The 12228-nt window shown below is 49.9% G+C and overlaps 1 protein-coding gene across 1 annotated transcript; it reads right to left on the reverse strand.

Moving 5' to 3' along the window:
- Positions 1-980: 980 nt before the first annotated feature.
- LOC115508175 (tubulin alpha-3 chain) lies at positions 981-9456 on the reverse strand. Its single transcript, XM_030306594.1, has 5 exons — positions 9398-9456; positions 5212-5434; positions 4181-4329; positions 3187-3867; positions 981-1378 (listed from the first exon to the last, which is right to left on the reverse strand). The coding sequence occupies exons 1-5, from the start codon at positions 9398-9400 to the stop codon at positions 1082-1084; spliced, it is 1353 nt and encodes a 450-aa protein (XP_030162454.1). The 5' UTR covers positions 9401-9456; the 3' UTR covers positions 981-1081.
- Positions 9457-12228: the final 2772 nt, after the last annotated feature.

The following is a 12228-nucleotide window of genomic DNA, read 5'->3' on the forward strand; positions in this document are numbered from 1 at the left end:
GAGAAAAATATCTGTATGGTTGGCCCATGAACAAATGGGGGTCAGGGGCACCAACCCCTGCATAGTTGAAAATCCAAGCGTAACTTTTGACTCCCCAGAACTTAACTACCAACAGCCTACTGTTAGTAGGAAGCCTTACTGATAATATACAGTCAATTAACACATCTTTTACGTATGTATTATAGACTGTATACATATACTATATATATCATATACTATTACATACTGTATTATACTCTAGGAAACTAGAGAGAAGAAAATCGTAAGAGAAACACATTTACAGTACCATGCTGTAAAAAATCCACATAGAAGTGACCTGCACAGTTCAAACTCTTGTTACTAAAACTTTTATAAATGCACGTCAACATGTTTCGCTGGAGAGAAAGGTGCAGTGCTTTTGCCGAGACCATTCCCAGGGTAGAGCTGCAAGGGTCTGAGGGTGGAGTGGAAATGCTGTCTTACAGGTTACGTGCGCAGTAAAGTCAAAGATGAGCCGTAATCTGGAGCTCACCCTGTGACTGTGAATGCCATGGAGAATCCAATAAAACTCCAACACCCCCCCGCCCCTGCCCAATGTCCTCACCCTACACATTTGACCCACAGCATTAAGGACTTTATGGACAGTCCCCTTCCATGGACCTCAGGTGTTCAACCTCCAGTTCCAAACTTACACATTAGTCACCATGTGCCATCAACAGAGAAACCTGAAAAATTGCAAATTCAATTGAAAGCCTAACTCAGTTTTGCTAGAATCTAGGCAATCTTTGTGCTTTGGAACCTCAATTTGGAAAGAACTGTTTTCCCCAGGCCATGCAGATCATGTCAAGCATGCACTGGCTCCCTACAGATGTAGGCAGTGCTGTACACAACTCACAGTGCAGCCCAGGACAGCTTTCCACACGGCCTGACAGGCCTTGGGGTCCTACCCATCTGTGCAGTCCCATGAGTGTATCCCAAATGAGCATCACAACAGACCGAAGTTTCATACAGAAACTTTAATTGGAAACAACTGAAAAGCACCTGTGCTGCAGGGTGGCAAGAGAGAGAGGGAGAGAGGAATGCCTGCCAGCCGTGTCCCCATTCAGTATTCTTCCCCCTCTTCAGCCTCTGCTTCCACGGAATCCACACCCACCTCTTCATAATCTTTCTCCAGAGCTGCCAGGTCCTCCCGGGCCTCGGAGAACTCCCCTTCCTCCATGCCTTCCCCCACGTACCAGTGCACAAAGGCTCGCTTTGCATACATGAGGTCAAACTTATGGTCTAGGCGGGCCCAGGCCTCGGCAATGGCGGTAGTGTTGCTCAGCATGCACACGGCCCGCTGCACCCTGGCCAGGTCCCCTCCGGGGACGACGGTGGGGGGTTGGTAGTTGATGCCCACCTGCCAGAGAAGGGGAAGAAAACAGTCTGTGCAACTTCTGTCAGACCCAGAAATGGCAGCTGCTTTCATGGAAACAAAAGGCATGCAGGTGCCTTCTTTGTGCCAGGCAAGGTGTCAGGTGAGCAGGGTGCCGGTTTCCAGACCAGGAAAACTGGGGAAAAGGAGCCCTGGCTCCCGGCTCAGTCCCAAGTTGCCTGAAGGGCTGTGTCCCAGCAACTGAGACACGTGACAGGTGCTCGGGTAACAGGGCTGTTTCTTCTAAAAGGGGACGCTGCTTTGTATTGCTCATGTTATTTTCCCCATAGGCTTCTACAAGATGGGGATTCATTTCTGTAGCTGAAACCTTTTCCACTCGATTCAGAGTACTATGGTTGTATCACCAGGGGAGATCATGCCCCCGGTCTCCCACCAAATGAGCCAGCCTGTGCATAATAGGGCGACAGGCACACCCTCAGGTCCTAGGACTGTTGCTACTACTGCAACAGGAGGTGGCCTATGTGTGTGCTAAGTAGGAGAAAGGGGGTGATATTCGAGGGCTGGGTCCAAAAGGGGAGGCATTCTAAGTTTCCAAACCAGGAGACACCACGACCAGAGGTTTGGGCAGGAATACACAGGGTCAGTTAGAGCTGGGGTCGGCAAACTTTGTCTATAAAGAGCAAGACAGGGACGCCTGGGTGGCTCAGTTGGTTAAGGTGTGCAACTTCAGCTCAGGTCGCGATCTCACGGCCTGTGAGTTCGAGCCCCGTGTTGGGCTCTGTGCTGACAGCTCGGAACCTGGAGCCTGTTTCAGATTCTGTGTCTCCCTCTCTCTCTGACCCTCCCCCGTTCATGCTCTGTCTGTCTCTGTCTCAAAAATGAAAATAAGCGTTAACAAAAAAAAGAGCAAGGCAGCACATATTCTAGGCTGGGTGGGCCACATGGTCTCTGTCACAATTACTTAATTCTCTCTTTGGAGCACAAAAGCAGCCACAACAAGACACCAATGAACAGGTGTGGGTGTGTCCACATAAAACTCTACGTGGCTGGTCTGCCAACTGTGCCGATCCCTGAACCCAGAATAGGAAGGGCTAGTGAAGGACCCGCTGCAGCGAGCCCACCAGAAGCAGTAAGGTCTGAGCCAGCTAGGCGGCATGGAAAGCAAGGCAGAGGGAAGCACGTTTTCCCAGATGGAAAGCATCGACAGCTTAGCGTCCAAGTACTGGACAAAGCTGAAGAGCTACAGCAAGTTTCCTATTCTGTATCAGATGGAAGACTGGCACAAACTGTGTTGGAGGCAGCCTCTGCCCAAACTTGCCAATCTTACTAACAGAGAAATGAGTATGTTGCCATTTCTTCCAAAAACACCCATGACCATTTTTCGTTAAATCAAATGCTGCATGGGACATTTAGATTTGGTTTAATTTCCTTATGCCTGAAGAATGACGTGGGATTTAGGAACACTGATGTTTATTTACAGTGATACCCCAATTTCAAATATCCACATAAATTACCAAAATGCCCTTGAAAATTGCTACATTTCTAAGTCCAAACTATTTTTCCCACACTAATTCTTCCACCCAGAAGCGGCGACAAAAATCCTTCCAAAAACTTTCTGTTCTGTTAAAAAAGAAAATTCTCACGCAGATACACAACGTGATAACTCAGGAAGGGAGTTCAAATGGCACCACTGAATAAATTCTCACTCCGGCTCACTGATTTATGACCAAGGGGCTGGCTGCCATGGAACAGGGCATCCCCTACAAAGGGCATGCCGTGCTTGGTCGGCTGCCTGCTGACCGGTAACACCACTCAACATCACCCAGTCCTACCTTAAATCCAGTTGGGCACCAATCCACAAACTGGATGGTGCGCTTGGTCTTGATGGTGGCGATGGCTGCGTTGACATCTTTCGGGACCACGTCCCCCCTGTACAACATGCAGCAGGCCATATACTTGCCGTGCCGAGGGTCACACTTGACCATCTGGTTAGCCGGCTCAAAACAGGCATTGGTGATCTCGGCCACAGACAGCTGCTCGTGGTACGCCTTCTCAGCTGAGATGACCGGGGCGTAGGTGGCCAGGGGGAAGTGGATGCGGGGGTAGGGGACCAGGTTGGTCTGGAATTCCGTCAAGTCCACGTTCAGGGCCCCATCAAATCGCAGGGAGGCCGTGATGGAGGACACGATCTGCCCGATCAGACGATTAAGGTTGGTGTACGTGGGCCGCTCGATATCCAGGTTGCGCCGACATATGTCGTAGATGGCTTCGTTGTCCACCATGAAGGCACAGTCAGAATGCTCCAGGGTCGTGTGGGTGGTCAGGATGGAGTTGTAGGGCTCCACCACGGCCGTGGACACCTGGGGGGCCGGGTAGATGGCAAACTCCAGCTTGGACTTCTTGCCGTAGTCCACCGACAGCCGCTCCATGAGCAGGGACGCAAACCCAGAGCCGGTGCCGCCCCCGAAACTGTGGAAGATGAGGAAGCCCTGCAGCCCCGTGCACAGATCCGCCTGAGAGAAACCAGAGACCGTGAGTCAGTGCCTGCGGAAGCCACACCGCCGACCTCCGACAAGCCACGCTCGCTTCTTTGCCTCTGCGGGATGATCACACATTCAAATCGTCCACAGCGCACGTGCGGGACGCTCAGGAGCAAAGCAAGGCAGACGTTAGAGATGTACGGACGCACTGAAGCCACACGTGAAGGGAAACGTGGACTCAAGATTCTGGCCTGGGGTTTTGCCAGAGCGACCTCCTGGTCGCAATCCCTGCACACCCTCCCGTCCGGGGCAACGTCCACAGGAAGCCTTCTCGGCACCCCCTTACCAGTTTTCGGATCCGGTCCAGGACCAGGTCGACGATCTCCCTGCCGATGGTATAATGGCCTCTGGCGTAATTATTGGCTGCGTCCTCCTTCCCGGTGATCAGCTGCTCTGGGTGGAAGAGCTGCCTGTAGGTCCCTGTGCGCACTTCATCTACAAAGAGGACACGTGGGCCGCAGGGCTTCAAGCCTGTTGTCAACTCACCGGGAGGGGTGGGTTTGGGGACCGTCGGGATCTACCGAGCACGTGCCGTTCCTCGCGGGTCGGCGGCATCAGGGTCTCGTAGAAAACGTCTCTGCGTCATACGCAGACCACAACAGCAATCTATGGCTCAGCAGGTAAAGTCAAGTGGAGGTACAAAGTCCAATCTGACTGGTCCTCAAAGAAGGGAAACCACTCACACCCGCACACAGGTGATTCTGCACGTGCATACGTATGTCCTCCTACCCACAGCTACCTCAAAGAGTGTAACTAAAAAATCGCTTACATACTAGACAGTCACCAGGTCAGCATGACCTTGGCCGGCCAGTCCCATCAGGGCACCCTCTGTGGCCTGCCTCTCACAGGCTTTAGGGTGACATCCTGTCTTCCCCTGGGTGGCCACTGAAAGGTGCTCTCTCCTTGCAGCTCTCCCTGGCAACCACTTCAGCCTTCTAATCCGGAGGAAGCCAACGAATGTTCTCTACTTACCTTTCTGTCAGATGCAGGTCAAGATTCTCACGCAGCAGCATTTTGGTGTGCGCAGCGTTAAGGAGGGACCAGTGCCTGGGCACCCCGCAGGTGGAGTCTACACAACCACCGGCCTGGGGCTGAGGCGGCCACGAGTGAATCTATTACCAGCCTATGTTTTTCCTGTACGTTAGGTTCTCCTAACTTAGGAGCCTCAGTTTCTCACCTGATGTAGCCACAGGCGTGTACTTGTACACCCCGTCCTTTCTGCAGAAAGGATTCAAAGGAGCACAGGGGGCATGGAGGGGGCTTCAGGGAGGCTCTCCCACTCTCCCGGGAAAGCCGCCCAAGTGCCCGAGTACCTACCGACCACGGTGGGCTCCAGGTCCACAAACACCGCTCTGGGCACATGCTTGCCAGCCCCAGTCTCGCTGAAGAACGTGTTGAACGAGTCATCCCCACCACCGATGGTTTTGTCACTTGGCATCTGACCATCGGGCTGAATTCCATGTTCAAGGCAGTACAGTTCCCAGCAGGCATTGCCGATCTGGACACCTGCCTGCCCCACGTGGATAGAGATGCACTCGCGCTGGGAACCAGAACACAAACGTTGAGATCCCCTTGTCTTCAAGGGAACCAACGCTATATGGCACGGAAACCGTATTAACACACACATCTACATGTATTTCACATTGTCTATGGCTTTCCCAGACCTTTCCCAGAAGGCTTATGTGACCCTTTTCAAGTCCCTATGAAAACTGAGGTGCTCTAAACCACCCTAGCTACTAAGTGCCGGACTTAGCCCCTACACAAAAGTGTTTGCTACCATACACGTAATGTCAATGATAAACGCCACACCATACAGTCACATACAGCCACAGTCACCACACAGCCACAGTTATTCTCGAAAGAGTATAGCGATTAGTTTCTGATGGTGTCCTGTCCAAAGAGAATGTAACAAGTAACAGATCAGGGAAGGAAGAGTGGACTTGGACACAGGTCACCATGGCCCAGGTGCCAGTGGTCACCATATGTGTGCCATCCATCTACCCATCTACAGCTACCCTCTATTTTCTCCACCCAGGGCTGTGCTCAGGGAGGCTGACTCATCTGGACTGCATTAAAGGGGCTTCCTTGCACCTGGCTTCTGGTTGCATTAGCCAAGGCAGGCATCGGCAAGAGACTGCGAGGTTAGAGGACAGTGTGGTCAGGGTGCTCACTTCCTGGCTCCCACCCTGCCGGACTGCCATGGGCTCCCTGAGTGTGTTTATCAAGGCCACAAACTTTCAGCAGTCAGTGTTCTTGATAAAGCCACCTTCTCAGCTTCTAGTGACCACTCCCTTCACCTCAAGGCTAGGAGTTAATGGCAACCAGACATCACAAATGGTAGGACACTACACTGTCCTTTGGTGGTTTCCTTAGACTCAAAGTACCTATTTTGACTGTACCCTATCTTTCCTGCCATAAACATAACCGTACAGTCATTAATCATTTGTTCTATTTCAGACACCTTATCCTTACAAATACATAGAGGAGATCAAATAAAATTCAAGGTGTCCCACCTACCCTAAATCCTAATATACAATACCAAGAACTTGAAGTCCTGTTTTTAAGTTTGGCAGGCAATTTTTTTTTTATTTTTAAGGTGTGTTTATTATGGAGAGACAGCACAAGCAGGGGAGGGACAGAGAGAGAAGGAGACAGAAGCCGAAGCAGGCTCCAGGCTCTGAGCTGTCAGCACAGAGTCCGACACGGGGCTCGAACCACAGACCGTGAGATCATGACCCGAGCTGAAGTCGGACGCTTAACCGCCTGAGCCAGGTGCCCCTGAAGTCCCGTTTCTAAAAAATTTTTTTTTTCAACGTTTATCCATTTATTATTATTTTTTTTTTGGAACAGAGAGAGACAGAGCATGAACGGGGGAGGGGCAGAGAGAGAGGGAGACACAGAATCGGAAACAGGCTCCAGGCTCTGAGCCATCAACCCAGAGCCCGACGCGGGGCTCGAACTCCCGGACCGCGAGATCGTGACCTGGCTGAAGTCGGACGCCTAACCGACTGCGCCACCCAGGCGCCCCTGAAGTCCCGTTTCTTATCACACAAACACCAACTCTCCAATTAGGGGCATAGAGATTCACGGAACGCCACAATACCCTAAGAATCCATCCCAGAAGGAACTATTCAGTTGCAGAAAGAACTTCTCCAATGACAAGGAATGCACTCCTTCAGAGAAGAAATTCATCAACACTCTGGGAAGTCTTTTGGAATCCACACAATCACACCATTTACAGATCAGTATTATTCATTTTGCCTTACTTAAATCCAGGCAGCCTATGCTTCACACGATGCCTGATTTAGTTTTCTACGGACTCAGCCCTAGTATGATCACAGGAAGCTCTGTACCCTGAGAAAATCCCTCAGGTTTTTCTTTTACAAAATGGGGGCTGGTGTGCTACATGATCTGCAAGGCCACTTCCATCTGATTATCCAGTGGAACTAACGAAAAGCAGTCAGAGAAATCATTCCTAGCTTTCAACAGAAAGCCATTAAAAATTCATCACCAACCTCACCTGGATCATTAAAATTTTACCTTACTTTACTCAGCCTTATCTTCATCCTCTTTCTTTTCAAGCTCCAGTCCAACTGCTCTCTTCATATTCTTGGCAGATTACTTTGTTCCCTCTGTACCCAGAAGCTTCAGCTTCCAGACAGCAAATGCGCAGACCTTTCTGCTCTCTTCCTCCTGTCAATTGTTTCTACTGATCCCCTACCCGCTAACAGTCCTCAAAGTAATCACTGGCCTTCTCAGGCCACTAGAGATCCACAGACCTCTTCAGGGTAATTGGAAATTAAAGCGATTTCACAGTGGGACTACTGAGATAACCAGCCCTTTTCACCGTGTTCACATTTCACCGTGTTCACTGATGGTGCATAATCAAACAGTGGGTAAAACTGGGGTGCTTGGGTGCCTCAGTCAATTAAGCATCCAACTTCAGCTCAGGTCATGATCTTACCATTTATGAGTTCAAGCCCCGCACTGGGCTCCGCACTGACAGTGCAGAGCCTGCCTGGGATTCTCTCACGCTCTCTCTCTCAAAACAATAAACTTAAAAAAAAAAAGTGGGTAAAACTCTTAATGCCCTAGTACAGATCAAGGTAGTGGCACCAAACTATACCAGTGTTCGTTAGATTCTTCACCCTTATGCACTCACGGTAAAAAGACCAAAAAAAAAAAAAAAGGCAATTTCATTTCAGAATATTCATGATGAAGCAAAAAATGATTATTTTATAAAACATCCACCCTCAAGTACTGTGATAAAACGGAAAGTATCCATAAAGCACTTGTGCACCTGCTGAAATATAGCTGTTTGAAGAAATAGCACTTGTGTGTTTTCAGTTGCCAACTGAACTAGCTTTTTTCACAGAATGTTATTTTCCTTGCAAGAGCCGACAAACTATGGCTGTTGCAACTTGGATATCTGGTGTTTATGTTAGCATGTTGTCTGAAAGTAAATAAATATTTTTAAAATTTCTAACATGGCAAATGACTATGGAGATAACCCACATAAACAAAGGCTTTTTGGAGTCCTAATTTGTTACACTGTAGAGATGTCCATGGAGTGCCTGGGTGGCTAAGATGGTTAAGCATGACTCTTGCTTCCCCATCAGGTCATGATCTCATGGTTTGTGAGTTGAGCTCATTGGGCTGGCAGTGCAGAGCCTGCCTGGGATTCTCTCTCTCCCTCTCCCTCGCCCCTCCCCCACTTGCACTCTTTCTCTCTCTCTCTCAAATAAACTCTATAAAAAAATAAATACTGTAGGGGCACCTGGGTGGCTCAGTCGGTTAAGTGTTGGACTTCAGCTCAGGTCATGATCTCATATCACATGAGTTCGAACGCCACGTTGGGCTCTGTGCTGACAGCTTAGAACCTGGAGCCTGCTTGGGATTCTGTGTCTCCCTCTCTCTCTGCCCCTCCCCCACTTGTGCTGTGTGTGTGTCTCTCTCTCTCAAAAATAAACATACGTTACCATACATACATACATACATACTCTAGGGATGTCCTGGGACCCCAACGTTTGAGAACCACCTTCCAGGCCTCAGGTACCCAACATAACGGCTGTCCTCAGAGACTGAGTCAAGGCCACCCAACAAGTCAAGGTCACCCAGCTTCCAACCTGGCTCATAAAGTTACAATTTTCGAGAAGACATCTGCACCTGCCGACCCCCCTTCATCCGGGACATTACCACGACGCAGGTTGCCGCTGCCCTCAGGGTTCGCACACCCAGAGAACAAGCGAGAGGACTATCATCTGTTCGTCCGGGCAGCCCTGGGCCTCCCGTGCCCAGCCCAGCCCCCTCTTTCCCCCGATCTCCACCCCCCCCCCCGCCACACACACACACACACACACACACACACACACACACAGAGCACACAGCCCCGGTCCTAGGATTTGTCCCAGTCTTGCCCCACCCAGGGGCCTCATGTGGCGGGCTTCATCCTCCCTCCTGCCTGGGCCTCTATGAACCGAGAGTGGCCAGGGGGGGGCCTCACCATGGTGAGTTCAGCTGCTGCCCAACGCCGTTACCAGACCTCAACCGCTGCCACCGACGCCACGCGCCCAACTGCCGCTGCTGCGCGGTGCACCCGGCCCGGGATTGGCCCGCCGCTGCCCAGGTGCCCATTGGTCCTCAGTGCCTCGGGGCGGACCTAGGCCTGGAATCCCGCTTCTGATTGGACGTTACTTGACTTGCGGAGTATGGTGCTTTCTGATTGGATATGGCTTTGGCGGGAAGGCTGTGGCCTAGCCAAAGCCGAGCATTCTGATGTATCCTCGGATGTTAGGTGGGAGTGGTCACGGTTTTCTCTGCGTGGGACATAGCACATTTTCGTGCACGTAAGCCCTCAATGTGCGCGTGGCTTCACGTCAAGCTTGTGCTGCCTTCTTGCTTGGAGGCCCAGGCCCACTCACCTGTCTGCTCGTGATTCCGGTCTTTGCAAACGAGACACCCTCTCAAGGCCTGCCCACCATCTACCTGTAAGCAATGCAAAGGAGAGCTGCTCTCCCGTGCTTCGCAAGCCAATAAAAGACTTGCACCAAGTTTTTGCCTTGAAGATAGGCTATTCGTTGGTGTGGCACCAGCCAGGAGAACGTAAAACCAGTGTTCAACGTCCCGAACTTCCTGATGGCTTATAAACGAGGGGTTTTACGGGGAAAGTTGGGGGCAGGGCGGGGGCCCGGGCGGGGGGGGGTCTCCTGAGAAGGTGGACGCTATTGATTGGAGGCTCATGAAGTCATGTTCACAGATGTTACTTTGTTACTTCAAGTGGCTTCATCTGGTCCACGGAGGTGTGTTCTATCTCAAGAGACTTGAGATAGACTAACAACCAACAAGATGGATGCCAGCTTCATACCCCAAATCTGCACCCGGCTTTCTTGTCCACCCTTTTTCCGGTGCAGAAAGGCCTTTGCCATCCAGCGCCCAGGAACCAGGCAGGATTTGATTACTTCTTTAATCTGGGGGTTTCTGAGTTTCTGGGGACAAGGGAGTTGGAGGGTATACCCCAGGCTCCCCCCGCCAAGGCTGCGTTGGAGTGCAGTGTCCATTTTGGGGAACTTTGGTACAATCACCTGATTCTTCCATTCTGTAAGGACTGACTTAACTTTCTTTGGGATCCACTGTGTATTTATTTCTGAGAAAAGCAGGGGAAAAGGAATTCTGGCATAACCCCAAACTTATCACTAGAATGCAACATCCTTTCTGGTGATTCCCTAGAGCATGTTGGAGCAGACCCTTAACTTCTTACAGAAGAGCGGGGAACTCTGCCCCTGCAGTGGCACACAGCAGGTAGAGGAGCTGGACTTTTTCTGTAGGCCTTGGGAACATTTGGATAGTATGATTAGGTCGGCCCTTAGAAAGATAGCTTTGGCAGCAGGGAGGAGGGAGATGGAAGGAGGTCAACGGAGAGCCGGGGAAACCAGGAGAAACCCTCCCTGCTTCTTCCCTCCAAGAGAGTGAATCCTTCTATCTTAGGTCACCTGCCATAACAGAACACCATGGACTGGGTAGCATAAGTAACGGAAGTTTATTTTCTGGGTTCTAAAGGCTAGAAGAGTAATGCAAGGTCAAGTTCTGGAAGGGTTGGTTTCTAGCGAGGGCTCTCTTCCTGATTGCAGAAGGCTCCCTTCTTGCTGTGTCTGCCTATAGGGGTGGGAGGAGAGAGCAAGCTCTCGGTGTCTCTTCTTACAAGGACACTAATCCTATCAGATCAGGGTCCCACCTTTATGACCTCATGTAACCTTAATTGCCTCCTATTTCCAAATATAGTCGCATTGGGGGTTAGGGCTTCAATGTAGGAATTTGGCAGGGGGACCCAATTCAGTCTATAGCACCCTCCTCCACCCTCACGGCTCCAATCATTCCACATACATAACTGAATTGTAGCCTGTATCACATTTTAAAGTACTATTTATTTTTTCTGGTTTTAAAAGTAACACATATTCAGAGGAGAAAGTGTAGGAAATGAAGAATAACATAAGGAAAATAAAAATCATCCCCAAACCCACACCTTATAGCTAAACATTATTAATATGTCAAGGTATTCTTAGTTTTTTTCCCCCTGTGTATATACTTATACATGGGTTTTACAAAATTGGATCCAACAATATGATTTTTTGTTTTAGTAACAACTTTCTTGAGATATAATCCACATACCATACAATTCATTTTTTTTTTATTTTTTTTTCAACGTTTATTTATTTTTGGGACAGAGAGAGACAGAGCATGAACGGGCAGGGGCATAGAGAGAGAGGGAGACACAGTATCGGAAACAGGCTCCAGGCTCTGAGCCATCAGCCCAGAGCCCGACGCGGGGCTCGAACTCACAGACCGCGAGATCGTGACATGGCTGAAGTCGGACGCTTAACCGACTGCGCCACCCAGGCGCCCCTACAATTCATTTTTTAAAAAATATGTTTTTTGTTTGTAAGTAATCTCTACACCCAATGTGGGGCTCAAACCCACAACCCTGAAATCAAATCACATGCTCTACCAACTGAGCCAGCCAGGTGCCCCACAACTCACCCATTTAAACTGGTGTACAATCCAGTGGTTTGCAGTATATTCACAGAGTTGTGCAACCATCACCACAATCCATTTGAAAAGTTAGAGTAGGTGACTTATTTGTTTAAGTTTATTTATTTATTTATTTATTTAGAGAGAGCATGAGTGGTGGAGGGGTGGAGAGAGAGAGACAGAGAGAGAGAGAGAGAGAGAATCACAAGCAGGCTTCACACTGTAAGCGGGGAGCCTGAAGCACGGCTCAAACCCACAAACCGTGAGATCAGGACCTGAGCCAAAATCAAGAGTTGGAGGCATAACTGA

This window comes from Lynx canadensis, chromosome D3 (genome assembly GCF_007474595.2).
Source record: "Lynx canadensis isolate LIC74 chromosome D3, mLynCan4.pri.v2, whole genome shotgun sequence".
NCBI classification, from domain to species: Eukaryota; Metazoa; Chordata; class Mammalia; order Carnivora; family Felidae; genus Lynx; species Lynx canadensis.

Coding starts and splice junctions, on each gene's coding strand:
- LOC115508175 (XM_030306594.1), bottom strand. Junction 3,868..4,180: donor TGGACCGGATCCGAAAACTG/GTAAGGGGGTGC, acceptor GGTTTCTCTCAG/GCGGATCTGTGCACGGGGCT. Junction 1,379..3,186: donor GGTGCCCAACTGGATTTAAG/GTAGGACTGGGT, acceptor CTTCTCTGGCAG/GTGGGCATCAACTACCAACC.